Raw genomic sequence first — 25,793 nt, 5'->3', positions numbered from 1 at the left:
GGAAAAAGGCATTTAGTAGTATTATGAATGATACCATGCAAATTCACTTTTTAAGAGAAACACTATGGAATCAAATTAACTTGAATACCAAATACTACATTTAGGAAGTTCTGTTTTTTTCTTTTATATTTAGGAAGTTTTACATTAACAATGAACTAACTCACCTTGAACAGCACTTTTACATGTCATTGGCCAAATTTAATCAGCAGAACAAAGACAAAAAAGAAACTCCATTAAATAGAAATCTATTGTATTTTCAGACTGAAAATTTGCTTCAATCATTACAAATTTAAAATAAATTTAGTTTTCGGACAATGTAAGCTAGTTTACAAACTTGTTTGTTTACAAATAATAAGCTGCTTAACAAGAATGCTAAAAAAATCGTCCCAATATGTTATGAACATACATATACATTCCCTTCTGCCCACTGATAAAGTGGATTAAGTAGATTAAGAACTCTTATTTTCTCAGTGATAAAATCAGCTTAAACTCTGGGGAAACTATTCTAGCAAACAAAAGAGGATCAGAATTCTGATAAACATTCTCATAAACAATTCTGATACACAAGACACTAAAACATTCAGAATGAAAGCATTATTATACCATGTTAACATTTAGGCTTTTAAATCAAACATTTAATTATACCTCTTATGCTAATGATTCAAAGATGTCCTACCCTTAAAATTTTAGGAAGTTTTTTCATAAAAATTTTAGGAATTATTTTCTAAATCATTATAGTTTTATAATAGTACTAGCCTTTTTTTTTTTTCACTTTATTCATTTTGGACTTTCAAAGTCCAATAATGCTTTTAAAACAAAATTATTTTTACCTTGGCACAGGTGGAAGGGCTCGTGGAGGACGCTGGAGAAGGAAAAAGAACACTGCTTGTAAGTAAAAGCCTAGGTCACCTTTACTTCATGTACATCAATACCATGAAGCCATTCTTTTAAAAAGCCTGTTGTTCAAACATCACAGAAAAATACAATGCATTAGATTAGTATCTTCAAATCTGATACCCCTTGTCCGTGAGTAAAACCTGGGAGGTACTAATGAAAATGACACAGGCGTTTTAAAATTTATTCCACCATTTCTGAATATCATATAACGTTCCTTCCTTTCTAGGCCAGGTTTTGTTCTTAGGATTGGGGCATATACTAATGAACAAACCAGAGGATCTCTGCTCTCATGGACTTACATTCTAGTAACCAACTAGCAGGAGAAAAAAAAATAATAGAAAGTAATAGGACAGTGAGGGGGGCAGGGATGAGAAGTGCTACCTTTGGTCAGGGAAAGTCTGAGATACCTGAACTGAAGCTGGATGACAAGGAGCCAACATTTCAAGCAGAGGTTACAACTCCAAGGAGCATGCAGCACAGTTAACCAAGAGGAGGTAGGTAGGGAGCAGTTAATTAGAGCCTTGCAGACCAAGGAAAGGAGTCTGAATTTTGTTTTAATTTAGTAAAAAGCCACTGGAGGTTTTAAGCCATTTGGTAATATGCTTTTTAAAAGATCACTGTGAATACAGTGTTAACAACTGATTTTAGTGCGCACGAACGGGGGTGCTGGGGGGGGGGCGTGACTTACAAACGCTGTCTCACATGAATAAGAGAAGTTTGTAATCCAAATTGCATTACATTAAAGAGGCATTCTACAATCTTTCAAAATAAAAGAATATTTGGACAGAATATTCTAACAGAAATACTTAGAAATCAGTTTAATGTTTCTATGATCTCATGCTTGCAGAAGACAATGAATCAAAAGGCTTACATTTTTGACACTCTTGTAATTGGTTCTACAACTCTCCCACTTAGCAATCTATTCTTAAAAAAGCATATTAATACAGCTGCTGTAAGATTAGTCTTCGTACTACCTAAATTACAACTGGAAAAAAAAAAAGATGAACGCGTTATTGTTCTAAAGATGCCGTGAATCGTGTTCTATACAAGGACCCAGGTCACTCGGTAACTTCACATTTCAAAAGTCCCGCAAAAATGACGTTTCGCCCTTCTAGAAACCCAACTTGTAAGCCCCTCAAACGTAGGACAAGTCAACTCAAGCAAGAATCTTAACAATCCAAATAAATAATCGTATCTACGCCTCGCTTACCACCTGCTTCTTTCCCATTCTGTGTAAAAGCGGGCTCCCAGGCTGCTCCCCGCCCCCGCGCCCTGTGTCAACCTCTCCCGCCCGCCTGCCGGGCACGCAGGCGCAGTCGCGTCTCCGGGCTGCAAGGCGCCGGCCGCCACCTTCCCACAGCCTCCTCCGGGGTCTGGGAGGGTTGCGGCGAGGCGCCGGCACCTGGTGTGATCCTTCCAATACACTCCTGCGGGAAAAGGGGCGTCGAAAGGAGGACTGACGTGTCCGGGAGGAGAGAATCCGGCGGACACGGGATTGCAATCAATCACTCTTTTCTCAGTGGATTTTCGAGTGGTTGTGGAGTGGTTGTGATTTGTTTGGGGGACGTGAGAGAAAAACATGATTAAAAGTGTCCCGTTTGCATACAGCTTTTCAAAGCTGGGTGGCTGTCAGGCTTTCTGAAGGAGTCTTCAGGAGGAGCCTCGCTGGCAGCACTGAAATCCGCCATAGCCCGGGCGGAGCCAAGTGCTGTGTCGTCCTGGCAACGTGGGCTCTCGGGCCCTTGGAAGATGCCGCCTGGCTCCAGGAGTTGGGGGTCCAGGCTTCTTAGAAAGGAACTTCCGAGACCCCTCCCAGTCGGCTGAGCGCTGAAAGGGCATATTCGCTCACCCTGCGAACAGAGCCCTTCCTCCCTATTTGTTCCCTAGCCGGCTGGCGTCGGCCCCGCCCCGGGGCATCCATTCTCTTAAGGTGCCCACCCTCAACCCGTCACCTCTCGTGAAAGGGCCCTTCCTGTTTACCTGGTTCTCCAGCGGAGACCTCGACTCGGGCCTCATAGTGCTCTCCCCAAGGATGGGCGCAGCCGCCGCGGGCCGGGACCTGAGGAAGGCGGGGGCTCCAGGCCGCCAGACTAGGCCGCCGCCCTCGGGGCCAGGACTCCGCCCGCCTTAGTGTGGCTAGGCCTGGCGTTCAGAGACGAAGCTGGGGTTCTGAGTCCGCCGAGTGTTAGGGAAGGAGGCGCTTACCCCCCCACACACAACCCCACGCCCAACGCTTCAGTGCAGTTCTCACAGCTTTCTCAGGGAGCTTACTCTCTGTCCCAATCAAACCAAACCAAACTCACTGCCATGGAGTCAATTCCAACTCATGTTGTTTGTTGTTGTTATGTGCTGTCCAGTCAGACCTGACTCACAGCGACCCCTCCTTGGGTTGCCGAGGCAGTATCACTACGGACGTAGATTGCCCCATCTTCCTTCCAAGGAGTGGCTGGTGGGTTTGAACCTCCAGCCTTCTGGTTAGCAGTCAAGGGCCTTAGGCATTATGCTACCAGCGCTCCCAATTCCAACAGGGTGGCTATAAGTCCAATCGACTGGTGGCAGTGGGTTTGGTTTTTGCTCTCAACGAACCACCACGTAAAATCAAACCCGGACTCAAGTATTATCAAATTTTAATTTTCTTCAGGGTTTTGTGAGAAAAAAAAAAAAAAAAATAGGGGTGGAGGGATGGTATGAATATGGAAAAAGCAGAGAATGATGCAGAAGATACACAGATGCTAAGAAACTGGAAGTCCCAGTCCCAAGGAAAGAGACTTCGCGGAGTAAGGGCTCCATCTTGTGGTTTTCTCGTATATTGGCCGCTTGGACCAATTGCCCTTTCCTTACTTAAGCATAGGAGCGCTGGTAACATAGTGCCTAAGTCACTTGACTGCTAACCAGAAGGCTGGAGGTTCAAACCCACCAGCCACTCCTCGGAAGGAAGAGAGGCAATCTACTTCCGTAGTGATACTGCGTGGTAAACTCAAGGAGGGGTCGCTATGAGTTGGTCCGACTCCACGGCAGGTAACAAGAACAATTTAAGTATGGGAGCTCTGGTGGCATAGTGCCTAAGACATTTGACTATTAATCAGAAAGCTGGTGGTTCAAACCCACCAGCACCTCCTTGGAAAGAAGGTTGGGCTTTTAGGAAGATTAATGATTGTGATACCTCTAATCAGAATAATCATCTTTTTCTTGTAGACTGATTTGTAAATATTGGGGCAGTGCAGTTCCTGAGGTTATGATGTTACACGTGAAATGTATATATTAACTTTTCTTGCTGACTTCCTAAAATACACATGTTCTGGTTACCTAGTGCCACGCTGACAAGAATATACCACAAATGGGATGGCTTGAGTAAACAGGAGTTTATTCTTTCACAGTTCTCCAGGCTAGAAGTCCAAGTTCAAAGTGCCAGCCTCTAGGGGCTGTGTGAAAGCCCCTCCACTTTGGGCTTCAGCTCTGCCTCTTGCTCCCAGCCCACTGAAGCTAGAGGCTTCTCTTTACTCAGCTGCTGAGGCTAACAAGCCCAAGGTAGACAAATAAAATGGCACAGTCCCGATGTTACCAAACCACACGACAGGCCATTAATTCAAGTCCATTGAAAGTCCCAAGGTTGGCAGAGCATGGCAGGCTGCTGAACAATGACACAGCTACATGCAGGGCCCAAGCATGCCATAAGCTAGAGACTATCCCAAAGGCTTTTCCTTATATACAGGAAGCAGACCACATCCCAAAGGCAGCTACTCAGCTGCTTGTGGTAGATCCCACCATGGTATTGATTGCCAGTCTCATCATGGGGAATAACTACCACCAGCTGCCCAGCCACTCAACCAGGCCCAGCCAAGTTGACATACAAATTTAACTACCACAAGGCACTTTTTGGAAAAGAGCATGATGTAACCAACACATTTTCATAAAACGAGTTTTATATAGTAAAACACAGTTTCTGGATTGAAATATTGCATACTTTATTTAGGAAAAACTCTATCAGAGTCCTACAAAGATCATATGAAATCAATGAAAGGTTCTCATATTCAGTGAGGACATTATCATGTTCCTACAATTGTTGCATAGGAGGTGAAGGAAAAAACCGTTTCTCCAAAGCCAATCTATATAACCATGCAATATACATTTATTTTCAAATAAGATTAATTAATAAACTACAGGCTTCTAAAGTTGCACATGTTAAAATGGATCAAATAGTGTATTGATATTGCAGTTATTATTTCAAATACCTGTAATAAAGATACATTGTTAAAAGTCCAGGACTAAGACTAAGACTCAGTAGCAGAAGCAATCCACGTTGCTGGGACCCACTGAGGCTCTTCCTGAGCCTTCCTCACTACTGACAACAACTGGACACATGCATCTTGCAAGTTGTCATTCATAATCACTTGATCAAAATACTGGCCAAACTGTGTCTCCATTTTTTGGGCTAACTCCTCCATCTCTTGTAGGTCTTCATCCTTCAGGAGAAATAGAAAAATATGCACAGCACAGATTTAATTAGACAAATTGAATTAACACACAGTTTGTTACGCTGTCACACTCAGTTAGAAGCTCTTTATAAACAATTAGGTCAAATAAATGACCACTCAACTTCCTACTCGGACATATTTTATTATATTAAATGCTTAAAACTATTGAACCATATGCAACACAAAATCAAAGCAAATTTATCAAATATAAATGAAACAAAATTCAAAAGAACATTAATCTGCTAAGAATTACTTTATTTTGCAGACACAAAATGGCCACTTTCATAAAAATGGTAATTTATAGCTGTTATTTTCTTACTTGTCCATGACAATTAAAATAACATTACTTGTTGCCAATGCAATCATAAATACAAATGCAAACGCAGGCACTGAAATCTTATGACAGTACTCCTGTGCAAGGTGGCCATATACATGATCCAGAAATGATTTTATTTTTGTTTAGATAGCCATCAAAATGAGAACACCATTTTAAATGCCCATAACACTCAGAGAATGCACTCACTGAACTAAAGGCAACCTGGAGGATCAGTCTGTCATAAAACAGTCATTGAAAAAATATTTTTAAAAAATAATGGAAGATCAGGTAATAAAGACACCTGACATTATATGCAAAGTATATTTACTACAGCATTTTTAAAGAGAACTTTCTTATAAATAATCCTCTTGAAATACAGATACTGGCTTGTGCACACCCAATGCCCTACGTGAAGGTCAAGATTTGCAAACTGGCTTTTGGACCTTGGCATTTATTAAACTTTAGTTTAATATCTGTAAATGATGTCCAGTAAAAAGAATACATTAAAAGGATATTATGTATTAGTAATATTACATTCCTTAACATAGGAATTCTGTGGAAGCAATACTGTGATTTTTTACTAGAAAAAAATTAAATCAATCACTTCCTCTGTATCTTACCTTGAACTTCCTTTCTACAAAGTAGTCTGTGATGATCTTGGCATTTTTCCGAGACTGCTTCATACAAGTGAAGTTAGATGGCTTTACAAATATGACATAAGGCTTCAGTTCTTGGGTTCGAGCCACTTGAATACCCTATACAGAAAAATTAAATGTACGTTTAAAAACAGAAGTCCAAATTTCCTAGAGTCAATATGAATGTTCTCAAAATTATGACTAGAAATTAGTGACGTAGTGCCTAAGGCATTTGACTGCTAACCAGAAGACTGGCGGTTCAAACCCACCAGCTACCCCTCAGAAGGAAGACTAAGCAATCTACTTCCATAGAGATACCGCCTCGGAAACCCAAAGAGGGGTCGCTATGAGTCGGATTTGACTTGACAGCAGTGAGTTGAGTTTTAGAAATCAGCAATTATTTTTAGCTAGAATATATTCTCATCTCCCCTCAAGTCCTCAACTCTTAAAAAATCAAACAAAAATTTTGATAAGAGTAGTGCTCTAGAATGAAAACTAAGTTTACATTTTGGCTCTTCCACTTACTAGCTGTGGTATTATTGAAATCTGAGAGTAAGATTCTATATAAAACCTCATGGCTGCATTCTCTGAGTGTTACGGGCGTTTAAAATTGTGTGTTCACTTTGATGGCTATCTAAACAAATTAATAAAATTGTTTCTGGATCATGTATATGGCCACCTTGTACTGCCACAAGACCTCAGTGCCTGCATTTTCAAGGTGGATCAGCTCTGTTTCACCCTCACTGCCCTTTCCTCTATTACCTCATATTGGATACTCCTGCCATCTTCATGCTGACCACCAGCTTTGACATAATTAAGAGCATATCTCTCTTCCCTTGATTCTCTTTAGCACACCTTAAGGAAAGTGTGCATGCAAACACACACCAACACACACACACAATATAAGCATCATAAAATTTTGACCTACACATTTTATGTTCCTTATCTTACTTGCTCACTTCCTCTCCAGTCCACATATGGTCTCAGGAGGTAGCTACAGATCTGACATGAGAATCTTGCCTTCTTGTGTAAAACAATGGCTTTTCCCTCCACAAGAAGTTACCTTGATGCTTTTGGGATCAAGATCAAGGCAAGAATTCCAACTTTTCTTATGCTCACCCACTCAGTTCTAGTTTTGTGTCTGAGCAGCAAGACTTCTTCCCCCAGTCGAAGGCAAGATGACAGCAACTGATTCTTCAAGGAAGATCATGGTCCCTGGGTATGGGAAGTGGTCTTATCCTAAAATAACAGTGTGTTTCAAGTATAACCTACCAAACCAAACACATTGCTGTCAAGTTGGGTTTCCAAGACGGTATCACTATAGAATTAGATTGCCCAACCGTCCTTCCGAGGAGTGGCTGATGGGTTTGAACCACATAGCATATGCATAAAATGGGTGCCATGGACTCATTATTTTGAGGATGTCCCGGTTACCTAGTGCCACTCTGGCAAGAATATACCACAAATGAGATGGCTTGAACTCCTGTTGAACAAACAGGAGTTTATTCTCTTACAGTCGGGAGACTAGAAGTCTGAATTCAAAGTGCCAGGCTCTAGGGGCTGTGTGAAAGCTCCTTGACCTTGGGCTTCAGCTCTGCCCCTTGCTCCTCACCCAATGAAGCTAGAGGCATCTCTTCACTCAGGCAGCTACTGGCTGCTGAGGCTAACAAGCCCAAGGTTGACAAAATGGCACAGTCCCGATGTTACCTAACCACACAGCAGGCCATTAATTCAAGTCCATTGAAAGTCCCAAGGTCAGCAGAGCATAGCAGGCTGCTGAACAACGACATAGCTACATGCAGGGTTCAAGCATGCCATAAACTAGAGACAATTCCAAAGCTGTTTCTTATGTACAAGAAGCAGACCACATCCCTAAAGCAGCTACTCAGCTGCTTATAGTAGGTCCCACCATGGAGTTGATTGCCAGTCTCATCACAGGGAATAACTACCACCAGCTGCCCAAACACTCAACCAGGCCCAGCCAAGCTGACACGCAAACTTAACCACCCCAGAAGAGATGGGAAATATTCCACGACAAACCCACCTGAGGCTCTAAGTCCATGACGCAGACTTTGCCTTCATCAAGAACTGCTTGAACAGAATCCACACTAGTGCCATACAGGTGGCCTTTGTACTCACCATACTCCAGCATCCTGCAAGGATGTGACAAGAAAATAAGAACTCTTTCTATAAGTAAAATAGTATAGTGGTAACAAGATGAATTCCAATAGAAAAGAATATAAACATATGGATCTTGCTAATACAAAAAGAATTAGTGGATACGCATCCAAAAAAGAAAAACAAACTCACTGCCATTGAGTCAATCAACTCATAGCAACCCCTCCTAGGGTTTCCAAGGTGGTATCACTACAGAAGTAGATTGTCCAATCTTTCTTCGAGGAGTGGCTGATGGGTTTGAACCACAGCCTTCTGATTAGCAGTCAAATGGCTTAGGCACTACGCCACCAGAGCTCCTCCCATGAAAGCAGTAGTCAAGAAATCAGATGTCATATTGTACTGGGCAAGTCTGCTGCAAAAGACTTCTTTAAAGTGTTAGTAAACAAAGATGTCACTATGAAGACTAAGGTGTGCCTAACCCAAGCCATGGTATTTTCAATCACCTCATATGCGTATGAAAGCTAGACAATAAATAAGGAAGACCGAAGAAGCATTGATGCTTTTGAATTGTGGTGTTGGCGAAGAATACTGAAAATACCATGGACTGCCACAACGAACAAATCTGTTCTGGAAGAAATACAGCCCGAATGCTCCTTGGAAGCAAGAATGGCCAGACTTCATCTCACCTACTTTGGTCATATTGTCAGAAGGGACCATTCCTTGGAAAAGGCTATCATGCTTGGTAATGAAGAGAGTCAGCAAAAAAGGGGAAGACCCTCAATGAGATGGATTGACACAGTGGCTGCACTGATGGGCTCAAGCACAGCAAGGACTGAGAGGATGGTGCAGGACTGGGCAGTGTTTCCTTCTGTTGTCCACAGGGACACTATGAGTCAGAGCCGACTTCACAGCACCTACCAACAAGAAAACTTGACTACTTCCTCACATTTTCTAAAGGTTGCATCACAACTCTGCTCCCTGTCCAAACCCAATGAGTTGACGTATTAGTATATCAACGTCCATTTCCTTGTTTATTTTTTCAGAAACCAACAGAATTGCCACAATACCTTTAGACAGTGGATGAAAAATAGGGAATGTGTTTTGAATATAAAGCAATCAGATACAAGAATTACATTCTGAACTTGTACCTTACCTGTGGCTATGCATGAGGCTTTCAAATGTTTCCTTTGACACATAATGATACTCACGCCCATTCATTTCATAACTCTTTTTGGGGCGAGTAGTGTCTATCAAAAAAGAGAATGAAAGGTTTCAGATTTTTCAAAGTGTTTGTTTTATTATCAATATCCACTTGCACTAAAATGTCCAATGAAAGTAAATAAACACATAAACAGATAGATAAATATTAAATGCTAGAATCAAAATGAGGAAGTCTAAATTAGTGATAAGGTAGTAGCTTCCATAACAAAATAAGTTCCTCTATAAATCTTTATAGAGTGCTCACAGTGTGGAAGACAACATACAAAATATTAAGCCAGGACCAGGAGGCTTAAAGGAAACACTGTAATAGCCTGCTATTCTTCAGAACAGGCCCTAGTGAATTACACATGAACCCTGAGTTGCCTAAGGGCTGCCAGGTAGCAGTAACAGCAGCCATAGCTTATGTTTGGATGGTACATTTCCTGTGATGTGATGGCACAAATGGTTAAGTGTGTGGCTGTTAACCAAAAGGTTGCTGGGTCCAACCCACCCAGCAGCTCCACAAGAGAAAGACCTGGTAATCTGCTCCCACAAAGATTACAGCCTATAGAACCCTATGGGTCAGTTCTATTGTGTCACATGGGTCATTATGAGTCAAAATCAACTTGATGGCATGTAACAACAAACAACAACTTAGATCTCTGAGTGGTCTCCTTAAATTCCTCTTTTTTTTTGCCATAAGGTAAGGGGGAAACACCCTTTCCACACATGCACACTCTACCTGCCCACTATGAGGAACTCACAGCATAGCTCTTTTCAATACAGTCCTTCCACAGAATTCTCAGTTAATGTCGCTTCTCAATCCTTTTATACCCTTGATGTCTGTGAGGGGCTTAACTGGTTTTCACATACCTTATTTAAAGATTTTCATCTTAGTGCCTCAGTCATAACTTACATTTTGATATCCGTTTGTATATGTAAGAAACTATGCATTATTTTAAGCCTTCTCTTTTTTTGAATTCAGGAATGCTATCACAAATCTTTATCTTTTCTATTATTAAAAAAAAAAAACAGGTATTCTTACAGTGATTTTTAAAGTTTTCTTTTTTTAGAAGGATGAATCACAGTATGAAACAAGTAACAATTTTTTTAGAAGCACAGTTCTCAAATTCTTAGAGCTTTTTTTTTAAAAAAGGAGAAAATCTGGAAAATTATGTACTAGGAGTTGGCTTAGGACTTGGGGATAGTGCTGAAGGAGGAGCGTAGCGGAAGAAAGGAAGACAAAGATCAAAGGAAAATAAGAGAATACCATTTTAAAACCATTGTGTAGTGGTATAGTGGGGTAAGGTATTTTGCTGCTACCCAGAAGGTTGTTGTTGTTGTTGTGTGCCCTCGAGTCGGATTTGACTCATAGCGACCCCTCTTTGGGTTTCCGAGGCAGTATCACTACAGAAGTAGATTGCCCAACCTTCCTTCCGAGGAGTGGCTGGTGGGTTTGAACTGCCAGTCTTCTGGTTAGCAGTCAAGTGACTTAGGTAGGTGGTTTAAACCCACTGGGTGCTTTGCAGAAGGAAGATGAGGTGATCTGTAAAGATCTACAGCCTTGGAAATCATCACTATGAGTTGTAATCTAATCCATGGCAGTGAGTTTGAGTTTTTTAGTATGTGTGGTATATTTCAATTGCTTTAAAACCATTGTTGTATGCCAATTCCAAATCATAGCAGATCTATAGGACAGAGTAGAACTGCTCTGTAGGTTTCCTAGGTTGTAAGCTTTGGAAGCACATCACCAGGTCTTTTCTCCCTTCCCTTGAGTGTCTTTAGCACATAGCCTTTTGAACCACTCGCTGACCTTCTGGTGAGCAGCCAAGCCCCATCATACCACCAAAGCTCCTTGTTTTAAAATTATATGTGTATACATTACTTTTTTTCCCAAATGGAAACTAAATAATAAAACAAGGTGTTTAAAGAACCAAGTACAATGCATGGAAAGTAGTAAGGACTGAATGAATGTTAGCTATTATTATTAAATATTACTTTTCCTAAAAGGTCATCTATGTGATTATTAAGAAATGGAAAAAAAGACAGAATCACCTTTTAAAAGCCTAGCTGGCTACATGCCAGTAAATTAATTCTTTTTATTAAAATAAATATAGTTAGAAATACTTAAGGGCCTGTCCCTTGTGTCTCCTGCTTTTACAACAAAGGTGGCATGACATAGTTAAGTTAGATCAGTATGTTTGCAGAGGCAAAGAAAGTTTTATAAAAACATAAATTACTATAAAAGAAAAACTATGCGTACGTGGCACAGCACTTTGAAAATGGCTGGGATTGATTTCAATGAGTTGTCTTCTCAGTTCATTGACTCCAACGCCAGAAGGTCCTAAACACACACACACACACACACACACAAAGTCACATATGGAAACCATTAAATGTGAATAAATACAATTATGTGGTGATGAAGCCATCATTGCTCTATTGAACAATTAGAAACTTGGGAGCAAATGTTTTTAAGGAAATTACATAATTTCCCTTCTCACAGACTGGAACTCCAAAATGCTCTTGGGAATTTTCCTGGTGGCTGGTGGAGTAACCCACATTTCTTTAACACTCAGAAATGAGGTAGGGAATTGCAAGAACCTGTTACCCCAGAAAACTTTGTTTAATATTGCACACTGGGAATTTGCTAGCCTCATTTCAGTAGAGATGATCTGAGACAACCTGCCTTTCTTCTTCAAATGAAGTTTCTATCATGTCATAACCCAGAAATCATACTCAACTGTCATAGGTTATGTGACTTATAGAATTCAGGGGGCATGTTTCCTGACAGGTGGTTGAGTCGGCACCCCCATGTCCAGCTGGAGGCAGGGTTGACTTCATAGGCACATGAACTGTGCAGTCTCATAGGGCCCATGCTTAGAAGGGTCCCTGTTGATTTAATACTGTTATTCCTATTTTAAAGTTCTTAATAATTGAACAAAGAGTCCTTCTATTTTCATTTTGCATGGGGCCCTGCAAATTATGTAGCTGGTCCTGGCTGCAGGAAATGTTACTGTGCTCTATAGAGCCAGCTCTGATCACACCTGGGGTACACAAAAAGGAGGATACTAAGATATATATTGCTACTGCTATAGGGACCAACACTGTAGAGATCTTGGTCACAAAAACAAGTCACCCCAATACTATGTTTGTCCTGTTATTTAGCACCAAAGGTATAGTCCAGAAGATCTTAGACACTTTTCAAAATAGGGTGGTTACAAATTTTCATAGGGAAATGGACCTAATACGGACCGGTGATCCAGTCTGGAGGAACATTCATCTATGCTTATCTAACACATTCTAAATAGCATAAAAATCTAATTTATCACCTCATCATAATACAATTTATGATACAAATTCATATATACCATGGCATACCACATTCTATTGTAGACAATAAAAGCATGATACAATGAAGTTTTATTTATTTATAAACACACAAATAATACAAATTTTATTAAAACAAAACCAGGTGTTTTTATGGGGGTCCTGAAGGAAATCCTGCTTTTACCACTACTGTAACGCAAGATTATTGAATCTAGAAAGAAAACCTCCCTGCGGGAAAGGAAAGTAGGAACATGGGGGACATACCCACGAGCACTATCAGGCGGTGCTTGTCTGAGGGACATCGCTGGTACTTCACCACCTCCTCATAAGGGGCGCCCACCACACCATAGCAGCTGCTGGTGCAGCCCACACTGCTGTGCAGATGGCTGAGGTGAGACTTCCTGCGACAGAGGCGCATGCTGCGGCGGAAGCCAGCTTGGGGGCAGGGGTAGAGAAACACAGAACATAATGTCTGGGGCAGAAGAGGTTACTTCTTCCTTCAAATCTAATGAAGCACATAGTGACTATAATCCTAAAGTGTTAGTGAATATAATCATGTCTGTCTGAAGTTAGATGACATGAAGGAAAAATAACAAACTACCGATATGTTATCTTAAGTATCTACTATCTGCCAGGCATTGTACCAGGTTCTGGGTCAACTAAACAAAGGCCATTTTCTCATGAATTTACATTTTATGGGAGAAGTGAGACAAAAACAAGTAATAGCTCTTATTTATCATCACCTACCAATATAGAACTTCTGACCATAGTCAATAAATTCCTCCTTGTCTGCAACACAGAGAACAGCAGGAGCAGGATATGTGGAGGGAGAAGGAAAGTATACTTAGAATGGATGCATGAAATTGTCATCAAGTTTTCAAGTGACACTATCTCAGTAGATTGCGGCACACCAGATTTACATTGAGGAATGTTCTAAGCACCTTCCATCCTATGATTCACATGCACCTAGTTACATAGAAATATTTCAGAATTTTAGCATTCTCCTGAATACATTCTGTCTAGTATGAAAGCATAAAGCTATTTTATATTTGTTTAAATCTGTAGCTAAAATATTAAGTCACTGTAAAAACACAAAGACTGGGCATACATTTCCATATACACCCTAAGAAAATAGATTGTGAAAAACACAGATAACAAACTGGCTGTGGCTTTAACTATTGTGGCTTTAACCAATAGGTCCTATAATTTCTTTACAATGTCTGAGTTTTTATGTCTTTCCTTATAAAATATTTTTTTCTGTGAAGAATTAGTATTTTTCTCAATGGCTGCCAATTGTTTCTGACTGAGGAAAAGTACCAAGAGGTCAGGAGCCTGTGTGAAGGCATTCTAAAACTGAGATGCATGGCATGATTGAAAATGAGCTTACCTGGGTCTGAATTAAGGTTCCCTTTTTTTTTTTTTTTTTTAATAATTTATCATAGAGATACTGCCTTGGAAACCCAAAGAAGGGTCGCTATGAGTCAAAAACGATCCAACGGCAGGTTTTTTTTTTTTTTTTTTAATAAGTTAAATTTAACCTTGTCTTCTTTCCTGTCTTCCTAAGAACAGAACCCGTGATTTAGAGCTTTGTGAACTTCTCATAAAACTTTAAACCACCCTCAGCAAACGATGGAGGAAGCAAGGATGTAGTTTGTAAAGAAATGTTTACTAGGGTGGTCTTGGGAGAGTTCATGCACAGCATGTCCCCGGAGGAATGTATATGGAGATACTTCAGAGGTTTGCTTGCTGGGTTGATCCCAGGAAGTCTATGTTACAGGGTGGATTAGCTAACCTGGTAGCATTTTAACTTGTTATTGTCTTATAACTGTACCATTCCTGGGCCCCCACCTCCACTCCTGATCGTGGTCATGTACTTCCTTCCTCACTTTTCTGACTAAGACTCACCCCTCCCTCAGATTGTCAGAACACTTAGTTTCACTTTGTGGATCCCAATTCAAGCTGTAGCTATCCCTCAATAAACCTCTTTGCTGTATTCCTAACAGAGTATTGGAATTTTCTTCTATGACAAGCAAGTAGAACTAGTTTAAACTCAAAACTCTAAATTATTCTGGGCCTCAGAATAATTTTTATAAACATCAGGAAAAAAAATTATTTTTTACTTATATTATTTTTCACTTATACACCTCTGTTCTGACCATTAAAATCTATAAAGAGCTTGTTGTTGTTGTTGTTGTTATGTGCCGTCGAGTCAGCCCTGACTCATAGCGACCCCTCCTTGGGTTTCCGAGGCAGTATCACTACGGAAGTAGGATTGCCCAACCTTCCTTCCGAGGTGTGGCTGGTGGGTTTGAACCGCCAGCCTTCTGGTGAGCAGGCAAGTGTCTTAGCCACTATGAGCATTTTTTCATAAAGTGGGCTGACATATATAGCACGTTTTTCCTTAATCATTGTTTTTGCTTTCATTTTAAAATATAAATAAAACACCTTAATATCAATTCCAGCTTTTGGCAAGTAAGCCCATTTTTCTAATTAAAATATGCCAGTAAACTTAAAGGAAATGTTTATTTAGGGATATACAATAAAACCTGCGAAAGCTAGAAGCTGTGTAAAGTGGAAACCTGTAAGAGAAGGAAAATTCAAGTATTTTCCACTCAAACAGAGCACTAGAAAAGTGGTAAGACTGCACCCTGTCAAAGGTGGAGAACTTGAAAAACCCTGAAAACCAAGGCAGTCCCAACCAGTGAGTTCCAGCTCTCACCGGTTTCACTGTACTCATAAAAGCTGAATTGCCTTCTTGTTGATTTAAAAATATTTTCTATGAAATTCAATCATCACTTATTTCACCTTTAAAATATTGTAGCTTCACCATAAAAGTTGTCCTGTCAAGTATCCACTTGGAGGCACTGAAAGAGCTTACCCACAGCTTTATTTGGCTTACTCAGGAAATAAAAATGAACAATTACCTTCTGAAAGCTCCTCTGGATATTTGGGTAAGTGCAGAAACAGACATGAAAAAGTGAAACCTTTGAAAAATTTAAGTTAGCCAGCAAATAAAGGCAAATGACGGTAGAGAGGCATTCATGTCACCGTTAGCAAAAGCTGTAACTCGGATTAGGCCTGGCAAGGCAAATGAACAACACACTACTGGAGATTATCAGAAACTGTCATTTGACTTGACTCTGTTGTTTGGAAAAAATAACTTTTTCTTCAAATTGCTTGCCAAGACTCTCAACAACAACAGTTGCCGTGGAGTCACTGTGATTCACAGAGGCCCCTTTTTTGATAGAACTGTAGAATTGTGCTCCGTGGAGTTCTCCGTAGAACTCAGTGTGCTCAGTTGGAACATCCAAACTTTTGGTTAGCAGCTAAGGGAATTAACTGTTTGCACCATCCAGGGACTCCAAAGACTCTTCAAGAAGGCTTTATAGATCTACATATAGATAAAGAGATAGATAGAGAGATAGAGATCTTCTGTACTTGGTTGGCACAGATTGGGACTTGAAAGAGAGATATTGTAGGAAAGTAACTGATTTCAGCCTGCTCTCTCAGAAGCCATATGATTGCAGTCCTGTGAAGTGGAGGCAATGATGGAGGATGCTGGGGCAACCACCGCAGCGGCCTCACGCCGGAGCTCCTCCGTGCTTACCCCATGCAGGGTCTAGTGCGCATGTTTCCATCTCCAGTTAAACCCTGGGAGGTTGCCTCACATCTTGAAACAGTGCTGTGTTCTTTGGGGGATTTTTTTGTTTTTGTTTTTAAATAATGTTCCTAATTAAATAAACTATACTTCACTTCCTGGAGAAGAAACTCATGGAGGTCACATGATAGTTCCTTCTGAGCAGAGTCAAGACTGGGCTGTAGAACTTTAACTGCTGGCTAATTGCTCTGAGATAATTAAGCATTGTGAATGGATGTCAACAATTCTTATTTAGAAAATATGTCAGCTGGGTGCAGAAGCATATCTGCAGAAAATAGCACCTACAGCAAGCACTGAAATTGTGCCCCTGTGCAAACATCTGACACCCATCCTTTAGATAACTTTACCATAATATCAGCTCAAAAATATAAGTCAAGCTCATTAATCTTTTATTTAACATATTATGGAACTACATAAAAATTACAACTGCACCTTCCTTGCTTTCACTGATGAAAAGTTGTCTATAATATGCTCAAAGTCATTTCTTATTTTTCAGTTCCTTCCCTGTCTACACTCAGCAGGGCAAAATCATACAGTCACCCTTGACCCATGGAGGCTCTCAAATATGAAAGTACTAGTTTTAACTGCTGAATGATCTCTCACAGCTGGCAATGGAAATTGGGATGGTTAATAGAAACTGCTCAGTGGCACCTCCCTTCAAGTGGCACCCATGGCTAGTGCCAAGCCTTACATGTGCCTTTGGTTGGGTGTTAATTGTTCTTCAACTGAGCTCCTAAGTGAGCTGGGTTCAGAAGGTATGGAGACTTCTTATTCTCAATTAAGAGGCACCCAGAACTGATTTAGAGTAAGGGTGGGCAGCTGCGTGTTTCACTCTGCAGTGCTGTTCTTAGAATACCTGGTACTGACTGCCCCAAGGAACAAGTAAAAGTTCATCATAATTATGCAAGGTAGCACTTAAGTACTTGCAGTGTCAGATTACCCAATGAGTTTACTTGCGCTTACTTACTAATCTGTAGTGAACAATTTCACATTTTTCACCACCAAAGATTCTGTTCTACGTATAGCTGGCATCTCTCTCCTAATGCCACAGCACCTCCCTATAGAATCAAAGCCTCTTTTCAAATTTATAATCCCTGACAGACAGAGTACCCAGTAAGCAAGCTGAGTACGAGCTTACTTGTACTTACTTACTAATCTATAGTGAACAGTTCACATACTTTTCATCACATCAAAGATAGGGTGAAACCCATGTGGAATGTCCAGATTTATTTGTCTGTGGTGAGAGAGAGGAAAATTGCCTTAATTGAAGTAGGGATAATACGCTAACACAATTCTCAAAAAAAAAAAAAAAAAACCAAACCAAACTCACTGGCATTGAGTTGGTTCCAACTCATAGAGACCCCCACTGGGTTTCTGAGGCTGTAAATCTTTACAGAAGTAGATTGCCCCATCTTCCTTTTGTAGAGCAGCTAGTGGGTTTGAACTGCTGACCTTCTGGTTAGCTGACAAATGCCTTATCCACTATTTCATCAGAGTTCCTTGACACAATTTGGGGGAAAAAAAATTCTAGAGCAATGAAAATGAGGAAACAAAATTTTTGGAAATGGGTAAGTATGTTAACATGCCTCCAACAGTTGGCAAGTTTTCCAAAAATACTCTGTGAGACCCATTTTGTTACTAATGATGTCAGCATTACTTTGAGGACAATTGATGATACCTCAGAGCTTTGGGGGCATAGTGCCTAAGGCATTTGATTGCTAACCAGAAGGCTGGTGTTTCAAACCCACCAGCCACTCCTCGGAAGGAAGGTTGGGCAATCCTACTTCCATAGAGATACCGCCTCAGAAACCCAAGGAGGGGTCGCTATGAATCAGAACTGACTTGACGGCAGTGAGTTTGGGTTTGGTTTTTTTTTTTTTTTTTTTTTTTTTTTGTTTTTGATGATACTTACCATTTGTCACCAACTATAACAATAGTGTATTAAAGGAAAAAGAAAATAATCGATTCAGTACAGATACCTCACTCTCCAGGTTACTATCAGTATGAAGGAGAAAAAATGTATGGAGTAGATTGCAAGTGTCTTTATTCTGTTTGAATGGTTTTCTCCAACATGACAATCATTTATACTACCAGGCTTTTCATGTTACATCTTGTGAACATGAACATATCATGTACATACATTGTGTATAAAGAACGATCCATTTTTATATGTAATAGGTTCCGTCCAATAGGACATTCGGAAGATATGTGGGACTAGGGATAACCCATCATTATACAGGATTGTTTCATACAATGCAGGATGTCTTGTATTCCCAATTTCTATCAATTAAAGGCCAGTTGAGTCCTCAATTACTGTGACAACCAAAAAATGTCCCACATCTTAAAAGCTTTCAAGCAGCCATCTAAGATGCAACTATTGGTCTCCTCTCATCTGTAGCAAAGAGTGAAGAAAATCAAAGTCATCTGGGAACATTTAGTCCAAAGATATGATGGACCTTGAGGATCTCAGCTTTCATGATTCTGAGACAGAAGAACTACATGGTACCTGGCTACCAATGTCAACCACTTGGAAAGGGATCAAAATTGAGACCCTGGTTAGAGTAGGGGAAAAAATGTGGAACAAAATTCAAAAACACAAAAATCACCAGAATCACTGGTTGGATAGAAAGTGGTGAAACCTCCAAGATTACGGCCCCGGGTTGTCCTTCGAGCCTAGAAATGGACTCACTTCTGTGGATCGGCTCTCAGCCCAACAGTAGAAAGACCAACGTGCAGAACACCTACCCCAGGTTGATGCACCTACCTATTCTAGGGAGATGCACCCCTTGGATCACTCAGCCATGCGACACCAGAGGGGCAGCATTCACATAGAGACAGATAAGAATGCAGAGATAAGAGCACAGGGAGGGGGTAGTCACAGATGGGAGAGGGGAGGGGAGTTTTTTATGGTTGAGGATAGCAATCGGGGCGTGAAATCAAATGTGTATGAACTACTGGATGTAAAACAAATCTGCTTTGTAAATTTGCACCCAAAGCACAATAAAAATAACAATAATAATAAAATAAAGGGAAAAAATGATTTAATAAAAAAAGAAGCCACATCAAGCTCCAAAATGCCCCCTAGGGGGCAGTACTGCCCTTATGGAGAAGCACTGGTTTAAGTAAAATTTATAGTACTCACAATGATATTGTTGATTCATTTTTAAAATATTATATCATTTCCTTAAATATCTGTTTAAACTATGCCAAAATTTGGAATATATATTTAAAAGTCAGTACCAAATGCTCATTTTTACTTACCAGACTCAAATGTTTCTTCATCTTGGGTTTTCCATGAAGGCAAAAAAAGAAGAAAAAACAGAAATACCTTTACATTATTATCCACACTGAGTCTGTATTTTAGCAGTCTAATTCCCTGGCCCTATGTTTCTTTGCACATGCCACTGTTTCAATTTTTTTCCTAAACGGGGCCACATCAGTGGTATCTCTATGGCCTATATAAGCGTTAAACAAGATAAGAGCTATGAAGCAGGTGGGCCAGGATGACAAGCAGGGGTGCAGCAGGAGCTTAACATAAATACATTAAATGAAAAGAAGACTCAGAAGGGAGGGAAAATGAGGATGTCTGATAGGTCGCTGGATATTGCACAACTTTGCTACGAGAGGGTTTGCAAACATGGGAGGAATGGTGCCCTACTTGAAGAGATGGAGTCCACAACAAGACGAGTGTGGCAAATGAGATGAGTGTATGAATGGCTTGACTGAGTAGGTTTGTTTGACTAAGATCTTAAATAAATCAATTTCTTTGTTAGTGAAAACAATTCTTCCTCCCATTTAAAGAGACATCAAGGAGTAAGAAGCAAGGATTTATACGAAGGGCAATTGGAAATAAATAGCAACATTACCAATGCATGTGCACTTTGATCAGTCAATGCTGCATCTATATTTTCACACATGTGAAATAATGTATTTATAAAACGATTCATTGTAGCCTTGCTTACAATAGAGAAGATCTTTTCCCAAGTACAAAAAAAAAAAAAAAATCTGAATACAGAAATGTGCTTTTTTTAAAAAATATATATATATTTCTCAATTGTTTGGAACCCACTATTTATCTATATTAGAATCTACCAGATGATGGTATCAGACTTAATTACATATATGCCATTCTGAATTTCAATGTTGATATTTTATGGTTCTCCACAAAGAGCTTGGTGGTTTGCAGGTGTTCCACCATCTGATACTCTGTTATGACGTGTTCCTTAGATCATTTCCAAGAAACCACTCTCAAGTGTCAGTGAGGCCTGGAGCCCTTCCCCCAGCTGTGCTTCTCCCTCCAAGTGCCAAAACCACAGAAAAGGCTGTGGGGAGGGGCATTTTACACATTTCTCAGAGGAAAATCTGTGGCCCATTGGGTGGACTCTACTTTGGATAGTCTATAGCTGAGGTGCTTCATGTTTCTCCTGGTGGCAAATCTTTCAAAAGAAAATGATACCTGCTTCCACACATTTCTCATCAATCTTCATGTCATCTTCTAGAAAGGAAAACATAGAACTTAAGAAATGTGTCAGCATTAAAAAACAAAATTCCCCATGTATAGATTTATGTCACTAAAACTCAGACCACCTTATACCTTACACCTTCTGTAAATGTCACTGAACTATTGCTCACTTGGAGGGATAAAAAGGACTGAACTGTATTATATGAAAAACGTATGACTTGAAAGGCTATATAAAATAAAATTGTTAAAATTTAAAAAGCATAGGCTTTCGAGTGTTGGATGCTTTACCGCTCTCTAAGCCTCTGTACAAAGTGATAGTCATAATACCTACCACATCCAAACCAAACTCACTGCCATTGAGGCGATTCCGACTCATAGCAAACCCTGATTTTGGATTTCCAAGACTGTAAATCTTTATGGAAGAGCAGCTTCCATAGAGCAGCTGGTGGGTTTGAAACATTGACCTTTTGGTTAGCAGTCAAATGCCTTAACCACTATACCGCTACAGCGCTTTACCTGCCACATAGAATAGGATTAATTGGCATAAAGCATGAAAAGCTCAGGCACGTGGTAAGTGCGTAATGAATATAAGCTATGTTTACCTTTAGCTGAAGCACAAAGAATATAACTTGTAAAACACTGCAACTCCTCTACGACTCAAACCCAGCCTTAAAGGTTTGTGTCCACTTCTCTCCCTCACATATCTTCTATTCCTGTCAAAGTAGACCTCTGGTTCTTCCTTGCCTCTGTGCCTCTTGTTATGCTATTCCGTGTCCTTGCAGTGTTTCAAGGTCCATCTCAAGCACTGATCCAAACCAGATAGATGGAAGCTTGAATGCAGACTGCACTGCTTGCAACCTTTGACAACTTTCTTACCTTCTCTGAACTTCAATCTCTTCATCCATAAAATGGCAATGATAATAATTTTCTTCCAGGATTATTTTAAGATAATGTGTATAAAGGAGTTGACCTGAAACAGTTGATCAGATTCACAACTTTTATTGAGTTCTTATTGTGATGCTGTGTCATAAGTGGGCCTGTATATAAATGTTGCTTTGCATTTCTTTTGTTCTTTTCAGTGTTAGGACAATTATGCCTGATGATATATGCATTCTTTTCACTGATATATTTTTTATAAATATGGATATTATTGGCTACACTATTAACCCACTGCCACGGAGTCAATTACGACTCATAGCAACCCCCATTGGGTTTCCAAAGTGGTAAATCTTTATGGAAGTAGATTGCTTCATCTTCCTTCTGCAGAGCAGCTGGTGGGTTTGAACCACCAACCTTCTGGTCAGCAGTCAGATGCCTTAGGCACTGCACCACCAGAGCTCCTCGACAACACCATTAGGGACATAGAAAGATCTCCTAATAGACAAACTGAATTGAAGTGAATTAAGAAAACAACTGGAAATTTCTAGAAGACTTTGGATATGAGATTTTTTTTTTCCCTAAATACTATTTCTTACCTTCTTCCATAGAACTCACTGGGTACAAATCATCGAAGCAGGAAAAAAAAACAAACAAACAAATAAACAAAAATCAAGGGAACACAATAGTCTGTGCTACACTTTTCTCAGCTTAATTTACTTACAATAAGGAAAGCAAAAGTGCCAAAATTATTGCAATTAATATTTCTGGCTTTGTTTCTCTAGAAATTTAGTGAGTATTTAGTAACAAAGTGACAAATGAGTGTCCTATAAGGTTGGGCAATCCTACTTCCGTAATGATACTGCCTCGGAAACCCAAGGAGGGGTTGCTATGAGTCGGGGCCGACTCGACGGCACATAACAACAACATAGCAACTGATGTGTTTATGAGCCTTGTTACAAATGGGGATCTATTTGCTTCTGGAAAACCTATTCCTTTTCATCCTAAATAACTCTGTAAGGACTTATTTCTGAATTATTGTGCGTAGGTCAACAGATTTTAGGATCTTAGTAAGAAGGGAAGGAGGGAGGGAGAATGGAAGCACAAGGAACAACTTCAAGCGCATCTTCAGTAAGCAGCTTCTCAGTAACAGTCAGCAAACATGAAAAAAAAAAACAACCAAACTCACTGCTGTTGAGTTGGTCCCTACTCATAGTGACCCCTCCTTGGGTTTCTGAGGCAATAAAGTAGATTGCCCAGTGTTCTTTCTGAGGTGTGGCTGGTCGGTGTGAACTACCAGCCTTCTGGTTAACAATCAAATGCTTTAGGCATTACACCACTAGAGCTCCACCAGCCTAGAATTTCTCAGTAACTATAGCCACTCCTAGGAAGGAAGGTTGGGCAATCTACTTCCGTAGTGATACCGCCTTAGAAACCCAAGGAGGGGTTGCTATGAGTCAAGCTGACTCAATGCCACATAACAACAACAACATAGGAGCTCTAAGGCATTTGACTCCTAACCAGAAGGCTAAGAAGACTGGACAATCAACCTACTTCTGTAGAGATACTGCCTCAGAAACCCAAGGAGAGGTCATTATGAGTCGAATCGACTCAATGGCAGTGAGTTTGTTTTTTTATTGATTCATAAATTTATCTATACCTCTGGCCTAGTGATCTGCTTCTGATATTTCTTTCCTTAAGGCAATACATAAGCAGAGCAGGAAGACACAAAATAATATTTATTGCAGCATTATCCACAGAGTTGAAAAGAAAAGAAGTGATCTAATAGCTTAGGAAATGATCGTTTCCATCAGTTCCCAGTGAGGGTGACCCTTTAAGTCAGTGATTCCAACCATGGGGCTTCTGTTTCTGGAGACCTGTGAGGACGGTAATAGGGGTTGCAAACTATTTTCAGCATGGGATATTCAAAAAGTCTAATATAAATCACACTTAGGCTACATGAGCAAATTAAATGTCAACCAGCGGTCATCCAGTCATCGGATGCTGATTACAAACTCTAATTAGCATTTCCATATGAAACAGGAAAATGAACTAAAAAATTACTTCCATCCAGCTTATGAATACACATTTTCAAACATGGAAGAAATAAAATATCTCTATGAAGATTATGGCATGAAAAATGCTTCTGTTAAATAAAAAAGGATTAAAAGCGATATTGCCACTTTGACTTCAATTATTATTAAACTATCATTACAACTATGTAAAATATATCCTATTATATAGGGAAATATTGTCGGTATAAAGAAATTATGAGTGGTTTCTTCCTTCAGAAATGTCATTACAGTTGTCAATACATCTTTTCATGGGAAAATAAAGGAGAAAATAATTCTTGGCTTAGAGAAGTGGGAAACAATAGAGAGGACGAGAGTTCATCACAGGAAAATCTGTGACATTGATACTATTGTCTTCAGCGCCCTTCCAGTCTCTTCTCTATGCCCAGCTCACCATGTCCTTCCTTAACTCCTTTCCAGGGGCCTGCCTGGGCACCATTTCTGAAGGGCTTTACTCCATGAGCTCCTCCTGGCCAACATCTTGTAAGGCAGTAAGTTATTCAGAAGTATTTGCCACCGTGGATCCCTTTACTAATCATTCTCCCACCCTATTTGAGTAGTACTGTTTAGCAAAGAAGGTGCATTTGTTACGTAATGATTCAATCTTGCATTTATTCATCAAAGGCACACACAACCGTCAATAAGAGCTTCTGTACAGTGTGTGATATTTAGCCCTTCTCAAGTGATAGAATCTAAATTAAGGTTTGTTCGTGGCTTTGCCTCCTTGCTTCCTGTACACGTATAATATATATCGCAGCTGCAGAGAGCTCTGAGGTCATCGAGTTGGGGAGGGATGACTTAAGATGTCACTGGCACAAGCATATCTGCATTTTCACAAACTTAAAACCTTCCCAAATCCAAGGGAAGGATTATTCTAGGTAGGGTTTCACATGGCTGCTGGGGATGTTATTTGGAGCAGTGGGGACATGTGGAAACCCTCTCTTGTGCAGGAAGCCAGCCCTGAGAGAGTGTGAGCCGGCATCCCATGACATACATTGCAGAATCAGCATACTCACATAAAGTTGATTTGAGGCAGCAATGGGGCTGGTAAGGCTGAGACCACCAGAATTCCCGTTGCTTTCTATGCAAAAAAGACATATACCATGAGCAGGGAAAAATCAATGCAGGAAAAGGACAACCACAAACAGAATGTCTTAACTTCTGCTGCCTCCAACCAGGTGAAAACGATTTCTTCTCTGAACACATTCTCCAGTTGCATAGCTTTCCTCACCACTTTTCTTGCCTCACGACATCTTTCCATTGCAATGCAGACTTAGAGTGAAAATCTGGCCTATGACCATGAGTCCACATACCACAGAGCGTCAACAAATTACCCATAGTGTTTTGCCTCTCCAGCATGTCATCTTGTCTCTTTAGAATTGTCATAGTGAGTTACGTTCTAATTTTCCTCCTAGACAGTTTGATACTCTCAACAATTCCTTAGATTCCTGCTTCTACCTTGATCTCCAGAACCACGCCAGGGGTTCAGATCAAGGCCTTGCCCTTTTCTTGACACCTGACACCTCTGTTGTTGACTTGTTCTTCCTCTCTTGCTTTCCCCCACCACCAGCAAGTCCTTAAAGCTGGTCACCTCTTCCTCACCTAACCCAAAACAGCTTCCTAAGAGGAATTGTTCTCTCCCTTATTCAACACTATAAAGTAGCATAGTGGCTAAGACACTTGCCTGCTAACCAGACGGCTGGCGGTTCAAACCCACCAGCCACTCCTCGGAAGGAAGGTTGGGCAATCCTACT

General features: G+C 40.3%; 2 protein-coding genes across 2 annotated transcripts in view; both read right to left on the bottom strand.

The window, feature by feature from the left end:
• TMEM237 (transmembrane protein 237) overlaps positions 1–2,125 on the bottom strand; it is a 30,241-nt gene extending 28,116 nt beyond the window's left edge. Inside the window, exons 1-3 of the mRNA XM_007935133.1 lie at positions 2,108–2,125; positions 831–862; positions 165–175 (exon numbers count right to left, since the gene is read on the bottom strand). Coding sequence (XP_007933324.1) covers positions 165–175; positions 831–862; positions 2,108–2,125 — 61 coding nt within the window. The remainder of the gene's footprint in view (positions 1–164; positions 176–830; positions 863–2,107) is intronic.
• A 3,043-nt stretch (positions 2,126–5,168) lies between these two features.
• MPP4 (membrane palmitoylated protein 4) overlaps positions 5,169–25,793 on the bottom strand; it is a 42,723-nt gene continuing 22,098 nt past the window's right edge. The window contains exons 10-21 of the mRNA XM_007935128.1: positions 25,056–25,120; positions 22,567–22,584; positions 21,086–21,124; positions 19,891–19,911; positions 15,896–15,910; positions 13,719–13,760; positions 13,236–13,406; positions 11,905–11,985; positions 9,595–9,688; positions 8,368–8,476; positions 6,309–6,443; positions 5,169–5,360 (exon numbers count right to left, since the gene is read on the bottom strand). Coding sequence (XP_007933319.1) covers positions 5,169–5,360; positions 6,309–6,443; positions 8,368–8,476; positions 9,595–9,688; positions 11,905–11,985; positions 13,236–13,406; positions 13,719–13,760; positions 15,896–15,910; positions 19,891–19,911; positions 21,086–21,124; positions 22,567–22,584; positions 25,056–25,120 — 982 coding nt within the window. The remainder of the gene's footprint in view (positions 5,361–6,308; positions 6,444–8,367; positions 8,477–9,594; positions 9,689–11,904; positions 11,986–13,235; positions 13,407–13,718; positions 13,761–15,895; positions 15,911–19,890; positions 19,912–21,085; positions 21,125–22,566; positions 22,585–25,055; positions 25,121–25,793) is intronic.

Source organism: Orycteropus afer, unplaced genomic scaffold (assembly GCF_000298275.1).
Source record: "Orycteropus afer afer isolate SDZICR_OR568_19922 unplaced genomic scaffold, OryAfe1.0 scaffold00002, whole genome shotgun sequence".
In the NCBI taxonomy this organism is placed as follows: Eukaryota; Metazoa; Chordata; class Mammalia; order Tubulidentata; family Orycteropodidae; genus Orycteropus; species Orycteropus afer.
Note: the sequence above shows the minus strand (reverse complement) of the source record. Positions and strands in the feature narration are given on the sequence as shown.